We start from the raw sequence: 17879 nt of genomic DNA, 5'->3' as shown, positions 1-17879 counted from the left end.
GTAGTCTGCACTTTTCCTGGTTTTGCAAGTGGAGATTTTCTACAGCCGCACAATTTGGTCTGTTACTGCACTTCAGTTTCTGCGGCTACACTTTTCCTTCTGCGGCTGTACTTTTGTCAAGGCTTCATACTTGGTTATTTTGTACACTCTCTGAACTTTTTGAATTTTTGCCAGTACGATCATGTTTTGCGGCTGCACAAATTGTGTGCGGTCCGCACTTTTCCAATCACCCACTAAGCTTCAGATCTGCGGCCGCAGAGGTAATTCTACGGTCCGCACTTTTGGCTTGCAGCACTCCTTTTTACCTTATGAGCCGGAACACTCCTTTTTGAGTTAGATTTCTTCGTTGAGGTCCAATTCTCCAATATTCCTGTAATTTGCACAATTTCATTAGTTTGGGAATAAAAACTAACACTTTCGGACTAAAAGTAAAGCAAGGAGGTACTAATAAATGGTTAAAATCCATACTTATCAACATCACGCAAGGAGAAAATGGCTATTGTCTTACGGTATGTTGATAGAATGGGATTTGTGATGGAGAGATTTATTAATGTTGTTCATGTTCAAAATACTAGTGCTTTATCTCTGGAGAATGCAATTGTTAATATACTTGCTCAATACTTCGTAAGTCTCTCATATGTGCATGGACAATGTTACAATGGGGTAAGCAATATGCAAGGTAACATTAACGGTCTTAAAATATTAATTAAGTGAGAGAGTAGATCAACTCATCACATTCATTGTTTTGCTCATCAACTTACTCTTGTTGCGGTTTCTAAGAAATATTTTCAAGTGGGAGAACTTGTAGTATTGGTTTCAAATATTTTGAATATATTGGGATCTTCTTTTAAGCGTATGGATGAATTTCGAGAATCTCAAAAAGAAAGAATTCAAGAGGCATTAGATATGGGCGAGCTTACAACCGGTAGGGACTTGAATCAAGAACTTGGTCTTTCAAGAGTATGTAATACTTGTTGTGGGTCTCACATTAAATTTTAATAATTTTATTCTGATGTTCGGCTATATTTTTGATGTTCTTGAATTGTTTATTTTTGATGCACATTCTACAGATGAAAGAGCCAAGGCAATGGGATATCTTAGGGCGTGTCAAACATTTGAGGATGCATTCATGTTGCATTTGATGAAAGATATTTTAGCAATCACAAATGAGCTCAATAAATGCTTACAAAAAAAATGAGAAAGACATTGCGGATGCCATGTTACTTGTTGAAGTACGTAGCAAAGAAAATATTGCAAAAGTTAAAGGAAGAGGAATGAAAATCTCTTATTGGTAAGATATTTGCATTTTGTATCAAATATGATATTTTTATACCTCACTTTGATGAGCCATATGTTAGTTCTTTAAGATCAAGCCATAAACTTGCTGATTGTATATTCTCACTTCATTATCGGGTTGAAGTATTTTGCAAAATTAGTGATTGAAAAATTCAATAACTTAATGAACGTTTTGACGAAGTGACGGCTTATTTGCTTCATGGAATTGCTTGTTTGAATCCAATTAACTCATTTTCAAGTTTTGATATCAGGAAAATAATGAGAATGATTGAGTTATATCCCGATGACTTTGATGAATTTAGTATGGATGCTCTTGAAAATCAGCTTGCAAGTTATATTATTGATGTTCGTGATGTTGATGAAAGATTCTCCGACCTACATGGGCTTTGTAATCTTTCAAAAAGATTTAGTTCAGACAAAGAAGCATTCAAATTATCCTTTTGTATTTCGCTTAGTGAAACTTACTTTGCTTCTGCCAGTTGCTACTGTATCCGTTGAAAGAACTTTTTCGTCGATAAAGTTTATCAAGAATGACTTACGAAGTCGAATGAATGATGAATTCTTTAGCGGTTGTTTGGTGCCTTATGTAGAAAAAAATGTGTTTGATAGAATTTCTAATGATGCTATTATTAAAATATTTCAAAATATGAAATTTCGTCGAGTATAGTTGTAATAATGTACCTAGTTATTTTTTGTGATCTCACTAGATCCTTGTAACTAACACATGACTTATTTTTTATTCTCTTTTGAAAGTCTTGTTACTATGATCTATTTATCTTTACACTATCTTTGTGCTGAGAACTTCTCTTTCTATTAATGAAATTTGTTGCCATCTATTTATTTATTTTTGGTTGGCTTCATTGTATATTTAATTTTTAAAATTTTTGAATCCCCTTCGCAAAATTTTCTGCCTCCGCCAGTGGCAATGACCAGAGCAAAATCTAGGAATAAGGATAAGTCTCCCTCAGGCGAAGAAGATTGCACTAGTTAGTTTTATGTAAAAGTGACAAACATTACTGCACACAACTCACAAGTGACCCAATAGAATGGTAAGAAGTACAGCCAAACCCCCTAAATTGGTGTAATGAACAATTTGTCTAACACATTACTACTTTTTTTACCTTTTTCTATTTTGTTAATAATAATAGTACGACTGAACTTTCAAAATGTATATAGCATGTGTCCCTTCTGTTACATTCCATCAACAAAAACCCTTGGGGTCGGTTAGTTCACGAGTTATATATGGGAATCAATGATTGTTTATGCAGCGATAAAAAATTTAAGAATTATTATATTGTTTATGCGGCGATAAAAATTGGGAGTTTTACGCAAATAGTCGGCGATATTAATTATTTATTTTTTTATAGTCATATACATAGATTACACAATAATTATACACAATTATACACATGTAATACATATATTATACATTCAACGGCTATTTTTAATTTAAGTGGTAAGGTAAGCGGCTATTTGGGTTAATTCTTCTAAAAAATTTAAGAATTATTATATGTAATTAATTGTGAAAAATTTGTTATATTTAATTTGCTTACTTTAAAAAATCGGTCATCCAATAGCACTGTTGTATTTGAGACTAATTTTAGATCTTATTCTGATTTGCATGCAGAAAGACCAACTTTTGATAATGCATCCAATGAATACTTCAACTGGGGTTCTATTACTCTTTGCGACCTCTCACTTTAATTTCTAGAAGACACTACTAGAAAACTGTCAAATTTCGTCCAAGAAATTCTGACCGACATTGGTCGGAAAAAAATACCGACCAAAATCGGTCTGAAACAAAGTAAAATAGTCGAAAAAATTATAAATAAGAATACCGACCGATATCGGTCGGTTTATGTGGTCCCACAAAAAAAATTAAATTTCCCACCACTTTCGATAGGAATACGGTCAATCTTTGACCACAGACTGGTCAGACATGCATATTATCTACAAAAATAATGATTAACTAAAAGAAACATAGAATACCGACCGATGTCGGTCGGAATTTTTAATTTAATTTTTTTTCGCCCTACGTCAATGTAACGATCCGATCGGTCGTTTTGAGTTCTAGCGTGTCGTTCGACGGTTTAAGGCCTTGAGTAGTTTCACTTCAGGTATTATGACTTGTACATATGGTCAGAATTGAATTTCGGAAAATTCGGAGTCGATTTAGAAAGAAATTCTCATTTCGGAAGCTTTAAGTTGGAAGAATTTACTAAGGTGTTATTTTCAGTAAACGACCTCGGAATCGGGATTTGAAGGTTCCAACAGGTTCGTATTGATAATTTTGGACTTGGGCGTATGTCCGGATCAGGTTTTGGATGACCCGGGAGAGTTTCGGCGACTATTGTGGAAAGTTGTCATTTTGGAAGGATTCATAAATTTGGGTTGAAGTGCTTTTCAATGTTATCGATGTCCGATTGGGATTTCGAGCCTGGGAATAGCTCCGCATGATGATTCTGGACTTGGGGGTGTATCTGGAAGTGGATATTGGAGGTCCGTAAGTCGTTTCGGGGTCATTTGGCGAAAAATAGAAATTTGAAGGTTTTTGAAAAGTTTGACTGGGAGTGAACTTTTTGATATCGGGATCGGATTCCGATTTCGAAAGTTGGAGTAGGTCCGTAATGTCAATTATGACTTGTGTGCAAATTTTGAAGTCAATCGGACGTGATTTGATAGGTTTCGACATCGAATGTAGAAGTTTTAAGTTCTAAAGTTCATTAAGCTTGAATTGGGGTGCGATTCATGATTTTGCTGATATTTGATGTGATTTGAGGCCTCGAGCAGGTCCGTGTTAGATTATGAGACTGGTTGGTGTGATTGGACGGGGTCTCGGGAAACTCGGGTGTGTTTCGGGGTAGTTTCGGATCAATTTGAGCTGTTTTGGAACTACTGTTGCTGGTATCTGATTTCCTTCTTCGCGAATGCGAAGGGAGTCCCGCGTTCGCGAAGAGGAACTTTGAGGCTGCTGGTATTTGGTCTTCACGAACGCGAGGCAGTGGACGCGAACGCGAGGCAGTAGTTGGGCAAGCCTTCGCAAACACGGCCAAGGCGACGCGAACGCGAGGGGTCTGGGCAGCTGGCCTTTACGAACGCGATCAGAGTGTCGCGAACGCGAAGAGAGAATTCTGGGCGTGAGGTTGTTGAGCCTCGAGAACGCGAGGGATGTGCCGCATTCGCGAAGAAGGGTCGCCTGGGCAGTGAGGTTTTTAAAAGACAGAATTTGGCCATTTTCCTCCATTTTTTATTTGGTTGGACGATTTTTGGAGCTCTTAGAAGGGAGATTTTCGTCATCTATGTCAAGGTAAGTGATTCCCACCTATTATACTAGTGCGTCGCATAAGGTGTGGTATTAAGCATCGCATTAGTATAAAGTTTCGTCATACACCACGAACTTAACCTGTTGCCTGCACACGGAAGAGAAACCCATGAAGAATAAAATAAAATAAATTCCTGAATTAGCACCAAAACCTATTTTGAACTCTATTAATTGCCAATCCCCGGCAACGACGCCAAAATTTAACAAGGGCAAAATACAACACGAAATTGATGCTCGCTAGCGAAAGATAGTATAGTTTAATTAACGTCTCCACAGGGATTGTATTTAAATAATGCTCTAGTAATTTCTGATTTAATTGCTATTCAGGATGATCAAAACTTAATTTGGATTGATTACGAACTACGATTAACTACTAAAGTAAAGCAATTGACAATTGACTGCAAAGAATTAGAGATTAGCAGAGTTGGTTTCTTCTCAATGTGAGGAATAAGGGTTTGACAAGATAGGTGCAAGATAACTATTTGGGATTTAACTCTAGTTTAATTCACTCTAATGTTCTAATGATTCTCACGAAGTCACTCGATAATTAGTTCGAACGTGTAGTCAAGACTCCTCTCTCAATTAAATCTTCAAGGTGAACTGATATAAGCACTTTGAAAATATGCAAGTATGCGTTAATGGATTAGTCTTTAGGAAAACGTCATCGAATATTCTCCTAACTTGATTTAATCAACAATTTAGCAAGCTCTTTCGATTACTTAAGAGAATCAATGAAGTAAATCAAACAAAATAATGCAACGATAATCACCCAAATATTTCTCTTTCGATTAAATAAACTGGTGAATAAAGGTTCGAAAATTCAAAACTCCATAGACGAATTCAAACAAGAACTAGGGTTAAAATCTGCAAATATTTATCAAAAGATCATATCTGTCAAACCCTAAGGTAAACTACTCCATAATCATGGAGGAAGTCATCACAAATATAATTAAAGAATAAGGAAGCATCAATCTAACGTTACAATCCAGACTCCCGTATTGAATTGATGAAAATATGATGAAATCCTGAGTCTTGTAGCCTCCAATGCTCTCCCAAAGATTCCAAGGTCAAAAGTCCCTTAAAATGCGTTTCCAGTGTATTTATACCAAGTAGGAACAAACCCGGACGAAACTACCTTTTTGAGCCGAAGTGGGAAAACCTGCAAACTTTTTACACTTCATGCGTCGCACAATGCTATACAGGGTGCATCGCATTAGTGGAACTTTCTCGGTTGTAAACTCTCTGAACTTAGCTTTTCTGATAAAATTTTATACTAATGCATCACACTATATCACGCGCTATGCGTAGAACTAGTATATTTTTCCGTCAGACCCAAAAACACCATGTCTCTGAACTTCTCGGGCCAATGAAAGCAATATCAATTATTATCAATTCCAAAGATATATCATGCGCAAATCATGCCGAGGTCATACGGCCTGATCCAATATAAATATTTAAACTGTGTACTGCCGAGGGTCAAACGACGCGAACCATATATGCATTTATCTGCTATCAAGGCGTTCAGCCCTCTCCACAATAGAGAAAATACATTAAACAACCAATTCAAGATTTTTTAAAGGGACAAATATTCCAAGAATTTCAAATTCTCATTTTGACGGTCAAATAAATAAAGTTTAACCTTTTTACAATTCCTTTATCGAGTTTCTAAATGTGTTAAACCATTAAATTAACAAGTAGGGCGCAAACATCGCAAGTACAATATGATATGGGTCTTAGACTACCTGGACATAAGCATAATAGTAGCTACGCACGGACTCTTGTCACCTCGTGCTTACGTAACCCCCACAAATAGAAACACATAATAATTTGATTCACCTATGAGGTTAATTTCCTCTTACAAGATTAGAAATGAGACTTACCTCGCTCCGAAATTTCATAACCGGCTCCAAAGCCTTTCCAACAACTCAAACCAATGCCCATCTCTCCAAAACTAGTCAATAAAGGTGCAAATCCATAAATATATATTCTAATACTCATAATAATTCAATTTACGACAAACTTCCAACTCTGCTCAAAAAGTCGATAAAAATCACCCTCTGGCCCACGTGCCCGGATTCCGAAAATTTTCGAAGATAAAGTTTACCCATAACACCATGAACTCAAATATATAATTTATTCCAAATTCCATGTCTAATTTCGTGGTCAAAATCCAAAAATACCAATTTCTAGGTTTTTCTACAAAAATGTAAATGACGAAAATAAATTTGGAAAGTTCCTATTAACAAAAAAATTGTTTACTTACTTCATGTTATTGAGTTTACAGTCGTTCTATATAATCCATGCTTAATTATAATATCGGTATTTTATTGTTAGCCCTTAGTAAGTGTCGGAATCGACCCCTCGTTACTACTTCTTTGAGGTTAGGTGGGATACTTACTGGGTACGCATTGATTTACGTACTCATACTACACTTGCTGCACATTATGGTGGGGACTTAGGGGAGCTGCATTCTATACTACGATCCACAACCAGCAGAGTCTCTTTCAGAGTATTTATATTTCTCTTGTCCAAATTTGTATTTCGGACAAATGTTGTATTTTATTTTACATTCCTAGTTGAGGCTCATGCACTTGTGACACCGGGTTTTGGGGTGATTATGGGTTGTCCTGTATTGAAATTGTTAAAAATATTATTATTTACTCTCTAAATTCCATCTTTTACTATTAAATTGAAGAAAATATGATTTCAAAAATATTTAAATAAGAATCAAATTAAGTATTTATTTTTGGCTTGCCAGACAGCGGTGTCTAGCGCCATCATGACCTGTAATAGATTTTGGATCGTGACAACATGATATCAGAGCACTAGGTTCACTTAGGTCTCACGAGTCATGCGCGAGTCTAGTAGAGTCTCGCGGATCGGTACGGAGACGTCTGTACTTATCTTCGAGAGGCTACCGGACTGTTAGGAGCACTTCCCTTCTTGATTCCTCACCGTGCGATTTAATTCCTTTGAGGATTATGCCTTCATTTCCTTCCTATTCAATCTTATGCGATGTGAAGCACTTGTTATAAATTTGGAATCGAGGAATCTTAATGGTACTGCAGATGTAGTGCAGGATGTTTCTCCATGCGTATTTGATTACGCTATTGCCGTCGCCTTGCGGAAGGCCATTCGGTCGTTGCAACTCAGTATCAGTATTACCTAAGGTTTGAGATTTGGCATTGATTGTTATGAAGATTTGTGCATTGCTATCGCACAGTGTTTGAGTAATGGTAGGATACTTGTCTATGTGTAGGGGCAGTGAATGATTTGAAAGGAGGTTTTTCTCAATGCATGATTCAAGGGTTCAGTGTTTTATTTCCAACGGAGGAAAGGCAATCGGACTAAGAATGTTCAGGTTTGGGTTGATGGAGTAACGAGACTTGGTAGTTTCGAGCGTGGTGGTATTTTCATCTGTGATGTGGTGTCGTCGTCCTTGTTGAATGTGTTAAGTTTGCCGGTGTTATGGTCTTCTTCAATTCGCCTTTGGGGCAGGGTATTGTGAAATCGGGCCGGGGAAAGCGGCTGTCAGAGATCACGGTGTGCATTAGTTTAGGATCGAATCAGTGTTCTTAGTGTTGATGGATCGAGAAGGATGATCTTCGGAGAGGTTTAAAGTTGGTAGCGATCTATTGGTTCATGTGCTACAGAGACGGATTTTGATTTAAGGCAACAGCTGTGCAGCGGAAGATGAGGAAATAAATGTGGGAGGTGTCTTGTCGCGATTAAGTTTCTAAAAAGCCAAGTGTGAGAAGCAGAAGTCGAGTAGTTGCTTAAAGGAGAGGGTTTGACCAAAGTGGGAGAGTGGCAGAATAGCATATGGATTCTGTGGTAGGGTAGCTACACACATTACGAAAAGTTTAGAGTGTTTTGGAACTCATGGTGGACAGTGACTAAGTCTACAAACTTAATTTGGAATATTAGCTGCTATACGGAGAAGGGTTGGATACGGCGGAAATGAGTTGTATGGTATGAAGAAGGATATAACATGACTTTGGATTGGAATGTATTGTCGTACCTTTAGTTGATGTCCATGAGGAGTGAATTAACTTGTACAGCTGGTAAACGAGCACGGGCTGAGGATGGTTTATTGGTTTTGTGGTAATTGTACTCGGTGCAGCATTGCCGGAAGATGTCGGCATGGAATTTCCATAGGTGAGTTATTTCCGGTGAGAAGGTTAACTATTGTGTGGTGTTGATGAAGTTTCTACGAAGAATTTTACTAGCTATTCGGTAGGAGGTCGAATATGTAAATGTGGCTAGTGATTCAGAGCGTTCATGAAATGGTTAACAAGAAGATTTCGAGGAATTTGGCGGGTCGGTTGTGCGAGGTCATGTTAGTAAGGAAGAAGGGATCTTGGTAGGTTCCAGAGTCATGAGCTTCAAGCTTAAGTGGGAGAGCCCCACCGCCTACGATTGGATTGCATGGTTGTCTACTTGTGAGGTTTCTAGTTATAGGCATATTGGTGGGTTGTTACAACTAAGGAAAGAGAACATCAGTGGTGATTTGAGCCAAGAATTTGAGGAATGTGTGCTACAATTGGCCTTATCGATTCATGTTCAGGCTTTGGGAAGACTCAGAGTTTATACTTCATGTAGATGTGATGTACAAGAAAAGGAATTCAGCCGGTTGCTTCTTTGAGAGGGTGTTCATGTGCTAGCAGGGCCTTGGAGTTTGATCATAATTGGGAACAAGTCAGAGTGGGTGACTCTCAACAATGGTTCTAGTGGGTTCAAAAATTCAAGGTACGGTGCCTAAGGATTTCAAGCCAGTAGTATGGTTAAGTATTGAGCTTTTGCAGTGGATTATGAAAAGTAACTTGGAGTGTTCTAAGTTATCTTCGGTCTGGGTGTGGCATTGGAGGAATGGGAGAAAATAAATTCGGATTCATAGAGGGATTTTCAGAATGGGTATACCAGTTAAAGATGTGAATATGTGCATAAGGAGGGTATAAGATGGTTCGTGGGTTTTGGAGACAACGTGGTCTCGTGAAATAAAGTCACTCATGATGAGTGCGGATTTCTGTTCATGATATTTTGAATGGAGCTATTATTATTTCTATGGCAAGTCCCGAGTAAATTAGAAGAAGTGGCTCGGTTGGTAATGGTTGAATCAGCACGGTTATGGCAGTGACCAGTTTCTCCAGCATGAATTTATACATGTGGTTTGTGGTTATACACTTGGGCTTGAGAGCCACCACAACTTGGTTAATTTGGGAGGTATTCGATTCGTATGGCTTTGTTGTGTAGAGGGATTTTCGGAAGAGTTATTGCAGTTTAGATTATGACATGAGGTTGTATTTTCTGCGGTTTGGGAATTTAGTTACGTGTTACATTGGTTCTTCTGAAATGAGCTAAGTAAAAGTTTTCTATATGATGAAGTGTTTATCCTATTAGTGGGTAAGGGGTTATTATGGAATTATGGTACTGTCACGTATTGACATGTTAGGTGCAGTGAGTGGCATGGGGAATTGGAAGCTAAGGATCAAGGTTGCGGTTTGGTGTTGACAAGAATGTCACGAGCTCGGATGATCAGGGAAGAATTCAGATGGTTAGAATCAGCTGGTATTGTCTTTAGTGTCACCTGAGATCGGTGTTCTGTGTAAGAAGCTTTATGTACTGATTTGCGGCTTCTTGATTTGCTTTACCACATTAGTGTGGCTAGTGGTATGGATGTGCAGACTTGTTACCTGGTGCGGAAGGTCGTGGGAGCGTATCCCACAGGAATATTGTATAAGTGTAACATGTAGTCACTTGATTGATTAAATATTGAAACCAAGTATGGCGATTTTGGTACTATCGCTAATGTGAGAGTTTAGGCCTGAAAGGAGCTCTATTCGGTTGATTGTGAATTGTGGAAATTTGTTTCGGATTCGATGGTTGTTCTTGTGTGTCATGGGACAAAGGTCATTGTGGATCCTTGAGAGGGTATTTGCCCAAGCATAATATGATCAGAATCGGTTTGGGGTTTGTTGATGGGTCCAAATGTGGATGTGTACTCTACACCAGCTGGCTGTGTTATTCAGCATAGCATTCCTTTTGGAGGAGTATTCGGGTGTTGGATGTTATTTTTGTCGTCAGCTACTTCATGTAATACTCTATTGTGTCGTGTGGGTTGTGAGATAGCTTGATTATTTGTACAATGTGTTGAGGTCCCGCGTAGCGTTGGTGTTATGTGAGCAGGATGGCTCTCTAGATGTAGATCATATATCGCACCTTAGTTGTGCTTGAGTTTTATAGCGTATGATGCTACCCGTCTCCCCAGGATTTGTATTATGCACTTGGCGTACATATGGTTGATATTCAGGCATTTCGTGAGTATGAGCGTTACGACTCGAGGTATATTATCTTTTGATTATTATATGTGGATCGAGTGGCACACCGCCATGGGTACATTGTTTGGATTAGGTGGCACGCCACCACGGGTTTCATGGTTTGATCGGGTTGCACGCCGCAACAGTGTGATGTTGAGTACAGTTCCCTATACCTATTCTTGTGTGTTTTGCTTCTCATTTTCTGAGGAAGGTTCATAACATCTTTTCAGTTGTTTAATTAGTCACGTGGGTTAAGTAGTTCTTTCCGGAGTTTATTTTTCCTTCTGTATCACATGCGGGTTTGTGGATTATTGGCACATGGTGGCATCATATAAGACCTTTGGTAGTGTTTGTGGTGGCTTATTGCCGGAATAACTTATACTGGGTGAGACGAGATTATTGGACCTGGGATCAGTGCGATCGGATTATATGAGGCATATTAAAAAGCAAATATCGTTATTAGGTACATAATGGGGTAATGGTCTTTGTTAGGAGGAGGGACTCAATGATTTGTCGACTCGGAAGTTGGTTATGAATTTCTACACATCCTTTCTGTTGTGGCAGTATTGCGAGAGTTGAAACGGGACTTATATGCTTCGTGAGGTGCGTGTGGGCATCAGATTCATGGGATTTCGACTACCATTGTTAGAGGATGTTATTATGGTCATGTGAGTTAAACGGTGCATGGTATGAATTCAGTAAAGGTATGCAATCATGTATTGGTGCATCATGTAGTGATGGATACAGTGTTCGTATGTTGGAAACAGACCTGGTAGAGGATTTCAGATGTTGGAATTTGGCTCTAAGGCTTATTTGACTAGATAAAAGGGAGGATTTTCAGGTTTGCTCGAGCTAATATGCTCAAATGGGTTGTGGTAGCACGGGTAGGTGCACGAGTTATTAAACGATGATTTCGGATAACTCCAGGGCAGTTCTTAGCACGTTCGAGGGCGAACGTATGTTTAAGTGGGAGAGAATGTAACGACCCGATCGGTCATTTTGAGCTCTAGTGCGTTGTTTGGCGGTTTGAGGCCTTGGGTAGTTTCACTTCAGGTATTATGACTTGTACGTGTGGTCGGAATTGAATTTCGGGAAATCCGGAGTTGATTTAGAAAGAAAATTCTCATTTTGGAAGCTTTAAGTTGGAAAAATTTACTAAGGTGTGAATTTGAGTAAATGACCTCGAAATCAGGATTTGAAGGTTCCAACAGGTTCGTATGATGATTTTGGATTTGGGCGTATGTCCGGATCGGGTTTTGGATGACCCAGGAGCGTTTCAGCGCCTATTGTGGAAATTGACATTTTGGAAGGATTTCATAAATTTGGGTTAAAGTGAATTTCAATGTTATCGATGTCCGATTGGGATTCCGATCATGGGAATAGCTCTGTATGGTGATCCTGGACTTAGGGGCGCGTCCAGAAGTGGATATTGGAGGTCCGCAAGTCGTTTCAGGGTCATTTGGCGAAAAATGGAAATATGAAGGTTTTTGAAAAGTTTGACAGGGAGTGGACTTTTTGATATCGGGGCCGGATTCTGATTATGGAAGTTGGAGTAGGTCTGTAATGTCAATTATGACTTGTGTCCAAAATTTGAGGTCAATAGGACGTTATTTGATAGGTTTCGGCATCGAATGTGGAAGCTTGAAATTATAAAGTTCATTAAGCTTGAATTGAAGTGCGATTCATGATTTTGGTGATGTTTGATGTGATTTGAGGCCTCGAGCAGGTCCATGTTATGTTATGGGACTGGTTGGTGTGATTGGACGGGGTCCTGGGGACCTCGGGTGTGTTTCGGGGTTGTTTCGATCAATTTGAGCTATTTTGGAACTGTTGTTGCTGGTATCTGGTTTCCTTCTTCGCGAACGCGAAGGGAGTCCCGCGTTCGCGAAGAGGAACTTTGAGGCTGCTGGGATTTGGCCTTCGCGAACGCGAGGCAGTGGACGTGAATGCGAACGCGAGGCAGTAGCTGGGCAAGCCTTCGCGAACGCGGCCAAGGTGACGTGAACGCGAAGAAGAAAGGGGACGATGGGCCTAAGGCCATTTGGCCTACGCGAACGCGTAGAAGGGAACGCTAACGCGAACGCGAACGCGAGGGGTCTAGGCAGTTGGCCTTTGCGAACGCGATCAGAGTGTCGCAAACGCGAAGAGAGAATTCTGGGCGTGAGGTTGTTGAGCCTCGCGAACACGAGGGATGTGCCGCGTTCCCGAAGAAGGGTTGCCTGGGCAATGAGATTTTTAAAAGACGGGATTTGGCCATTTTTCTTCATTTTTCATTTGGTTGGACGATTTTTGGAGATCTTGGAAGGGAGATTTTCGTCATCTAAGTCCAGGTAAGTGATTCCCACCTATTGCAAGTTAAATACTTGGATTATATAAGGATTTAGACTTGAAAATTTATGGAAATTTGGGATTTTGAAGAAAAACTTAGAAATTGGTATTTTTGGATTTTGACCACGAAATTTGGAATAAATTATATATTTGAGTTTGTGGTATTATGGGTAAAGTTTATCTTCGAAATTTTTTGGAATCCGGGCACGTGGGCCTGAGGGTGATTTTTATTGACTTTTCGAGCGGAGTTGGAAGTTTGTCGTAAATTGAATTATTATGAGTATTAGAGTATATATTTATGGATTTGCACCTTTATTGACTAGTTTTAGAGCGATGGGCATTGGTTTGGGTTGTTGGAAGGCTTTGGAGTCGGTTATGGAATTTCGGAGCGAGGTAAGTCTCCTTTCTAACCTTGTAAGAGGGAATTAACCCCATAGGTGAATCAAATCATTATGTGTTTCTATTTGTGGGGGCTACGTACGCACGAGGTGACTAGAGTCCATGCGTAGATACTATTATGCTTATGTTCGGGTAGTCTAGGAGCCATATCATGTTGTACTTATGATGTTTGCGCCCTACTTGTTAATTTAATTATTTAACACACTTAGAAACTCGATAAAGGAATTGTAAAAAGGTTATACTTCATTTACTTTACAGTTAAATGAGAATTTAAAATTCTTGGAATATATGCCCCTTTAATAAATCTGGAATTGGTTATATAATATGTTTTCTCTTTTGTGGAGTGGGCCGAACGCCTCGGTAGCAGATAGATGCATCTATGGTTTGTGTCGTTCGACTCTCGGCAGTGCACAATTTAAATATTTATGTTGGATCGGGCCGTACGACCTCGGCATAATTTGCGCATGATATATCTTTGGAATTGATAATAATTGATATTGCTTTCATTGGCCCGAGATACAAAAATGTAAATGACGAAAATAAATTTGGAAAGTTCCTATTAACAAAAGAATTGTTTACTTACTTCATGTTATTGAGTTTACAGCCGTTCTATACAATCCACACTTAATTATAATATCGGTATTTTATTGTTAGCCCTTAGTAAGTGTCAGAGTCGACCCCTCGTCACTACTTCTTCGAGGTTAGGTGGGATACTTACTGGGTACGCGTTGATTTACGTACTCATACTACACTTGCTGTACATTATTGTGCAGGTACATATATGTCTAGTGACCTTGTGGGCGTAGAGGCGTGGTTATGGTGAGGACGTAGGGGAGCTGCATTCTATACTACGATCCGCAGCCAGCAGAGTCTCCTTCAGAGTATTTATATTTCTCCTGTCCAAATTTGTATTCCGGACAGATGTTGTATTTTATTTTACATTCCTAGTTGAGGCTTATGCACTTTTGGCACCGAGTTTTGGGGTGATTATGGGTTGCCCTGTATTGAAATTGTTAAAAATATTATTATTTACTCTGTAAATTCCATCTTTTACTATTAAATTGAAGGAATTATGATTTCAAAAATATTAAAATAAGAACCAAATTAAGTATTTATTTTTGGCTTGCCTGACAGCGGTGTCCGGCGCCATCACGACCTTTAATAGATTTTGGGTTGTGACAGTCAAATATTATTTTTGATAATAAACAATTTTTTATCATATAATTATAAACTTTCTGACCGATATCGGTCGGAAATAGTAAATTATATATATATTTATTTATTTATATACATATACACACATATATATATGCGCACACACAGATATATATATATATATATATATATATATATATATATATATATATATATATATATATTCTCAAATTATGTTATTTGACTCAGTATATGTTGTTATTGCTACAACTTATGTTTTAATATAACACTACATCTTATAGCACTATACATTTTATTTTCAAATAAGTTACCGGCCGAAATAGGTCGGTATTAGTGGTTAAAATGGTCAAACACACACACACACACACATACACACACACACACACACACGTATATATATATATATATATATATATATATATATATATATATATATATATATATATATATATATATATATATGTGTGTGTGTGTGTGTGTGTGTGTGTGTGTGTGTTTAAACAAGATCTCTGTGTGTGTATGTATATATGTATATGTTGTTGCTACAACTTAAGTTTTAATATAGCACTACAGCTTATAGCACTAAATATTTAATTATTTTTTAATAAGTTACATATATAAATCGGTTGGTATTGGTGGTCAAAATGGTCAAACACTTATAGATTATTGTTACTTACAATCTACGTATATATAACATCCTAAATTGAATATATATTTATATGCATACACATATACACACACATATAGACACACGCACATTGTAACGATCTGGCCGGTCGTTTTGAGAGTATTAACCCCGAACCCCTAATTTATGCTCCCTCTATTTCATTTTTGGGTTTGATGACTCGTCGGGAGGTTTGGTTTTTGTTTTCGGAGTGAAATGGGCCACATAGTCCCTAAGAAGGGAGTTTAAGTCGTAGGATTTGACAGTAGTTCGAACTGTATAAAGACGACTCCGAAATAAAGTTTTGACGGTTCCTATAGCTCTGTAGGGCTATTTTGGTCTTAGGAGCATGTTCGGATGTTGAATAGGAGGTCCGTAAGTCATTTTAGCGTCAATTGGCGAAAGTTGGAAAATAGGATAATTTTTGGGAAGTTTGACCGGGAGTTGACTTTTTGATATCGGGGCCGGATTCCGATTTTGGAAGTTGGAGTAGGTCCGTAATGTCAATTATGACTTGTGTGTAAAATTTGACGACAATCGGACTTTATTTGATAAGTTTCAGCGTCGGATGTAGAAGTTTGAAGTTTGAAGTTCATTAGGCTCGAATAGATGCGCAATTTGTGTTTTTAGCGTTGTTTGATGTGATTTAAGGGCTCGACTAAGTCAGTATGATATTTTAGGACTTGTTGGTATGTTTGGTTGAGGTCCCGGGGGCCTCGGGTAAGTTTCGGATGATTAACGGATCATTTTTGGACTTAGAAGATTTCTGGTATCATCGCACCTGCGGTAGGTTTGGCCGCAGGTGCGGTCTTGCATAAGCGAGTTGGGACTCGCAGATACGGAGGCGAGAAGGATGGCCAGTGGTCGCAAGCATGGTGTGAAGGCCGCAGAAGCAGAGTCGCTTCTGCGTAAGATTGAATGCAGGAGCGGACGAGTGTGGGGAGGCCTGTCCGCAGAAGCGAACGTGTTTGTGCAGATGCGCACCTGCAGAAGCGGGATTGGGACCGCAGAAGCGGAATCTGTGCCAGGAGCTATTTTCGCATAAGCGGATCATGGGTCGCAGAAGCGCATCCAGAGGTGCGGAACCTGGAGCGCAGGTGCGGGCCTTGAGGGACTTAAGTGATTTCCGCAGAAGCAGAGGAATTTACTCCAAAAGCAGTTCCGCAGGTGCGGTGGATTTGGCTACAGGTGCGAAAAGCCTATGAAGTGCTTAAAACCGAAGGGTTTCGCGATTTCTCTCATTTTGGACTTTGCAACCTCGGTCTAGGGCAATTATTGAGAGCATTTTCGAGTGATTTCTTGAGGTAAGTCCCTTGTGCTTATTTTTGATCAATAATCTTGTTTTCCCATTGATTTTCCCACCTAGTTAGTGTATATTTAAGGTGGAATTTGGGAGTTGAGGTTTGGGATTTGGAGAGTTAAAGTTGGGAATTTGAGTGGCGACTTGGTGTCGAATTTTGGTAATTCTGGTATGGGTGAGCTCGATATCGAATGAGTGTTCGTATTTAGTGACTTTTACCCGATTCTGAGACGTGGGCCCGGGTCGACCTTTTTGGGCGATTTTTCGATTCTCTGCTAAAGTCGTAAATTTATTAATTAAATTAGTTTTTGTAGTTTTATTCATGAGATGTACTTGCTTTTGGATAGATTTGGGCCATTCGGAATTGGAGAGTCGAGGGAAAGGCATTCTTATTGATTGATTGAGCGTGATTTGAGGTAAGTGACTTGTCTAACTGTGTGGGGGAAATTCCCTTAGGATTTGGTACTGTTGTAACACTTTGTGATATGTGAGCGCCGTGTACGCGAGGTGACGAGTGCGTATGCGGGCTAATTGTGAAAATTTTGGTTCTTGCTGAGTTGTCTTCTTTTAAATTCCTTAATTGAGTTGTCTTAGCATATGTAGTGATCATGTTTAGCATAGTATCTCATGTCTACGTGCCTTAACTCTTACTTGCAATTTGTGCAACATGCTTAGTTGAATTACCTACTTCCCTTGATTTGAATTAAATCTTTAACTATAAGATTTTGTCTGTAAATTCATTGTTCCTTCGGTTATCTGCTGCATATTTATTTTGGGACTACGAGGCGGTTCCTCGGGAAATCCCCTATACTGCATATTTACTTTGGGACTATGATGCGGTTCCTCGGGAGATTTCCCTGTACTGCATATTTACTTTGGGGCTACGAGGCGGTTCCTCGGGAGATCCCCCTGTACCACATACTTACATTTGGGACTACGAGGCGGTACCTCGGGAGCATCATGTTGTTTACCTCTGTTTGCTGTGCTATTATTTTCTGAAGCTTCTCGTTATTTAAATTCTCAGTCATTTCAAATATTATTATATCTTCTACCTTACTTTCCTTTCAAACCAGTAGG

General features: G+C 38.9%; 1 protein-coding gene across 1 annotated transcript; it reads left to right on the top strand.

Moving 5' to 3' along the window:
- Window positions 1–492: 492 nt before the first annotated feature.
- Window positions 493–1794, top strand: LOC138908007 (uncharacterized). The gene is made up of 2 exons (XM_070198637.1): window positions 493–679; window positions 1478–1794. Exons 1-2 carry the CDS (start codon window positions 493–495, stop codon window positions 1792–1794), a joined length of 504 nt encoding a protein of 167 aa, XP_070054738.1.
- The last annotated feature ends 16085 nt before the right edge of the window (window positions 1795–17879 follow it).

The sequence above is a fragment of the Nicotiana tomentosiformis genome, chromosome 3, assembly GCF_000390325.3.
Source record: "Nicotiana tomentosiformis chromosome 3, ASM39032v3, whole genome shotgun sequence".
NCBI lineage: Eukaryota > Viridiplantae > Streptophyta > Magnoliopsida > Solanales > Solanaceae > Nicotiana > Nicotiana tomentosiformis.
The sequence above is the reverse complement of the archived record's forward strand: the minus strand, read 5'-3'. Positions and strand labels throughout refer to the sequence as shown.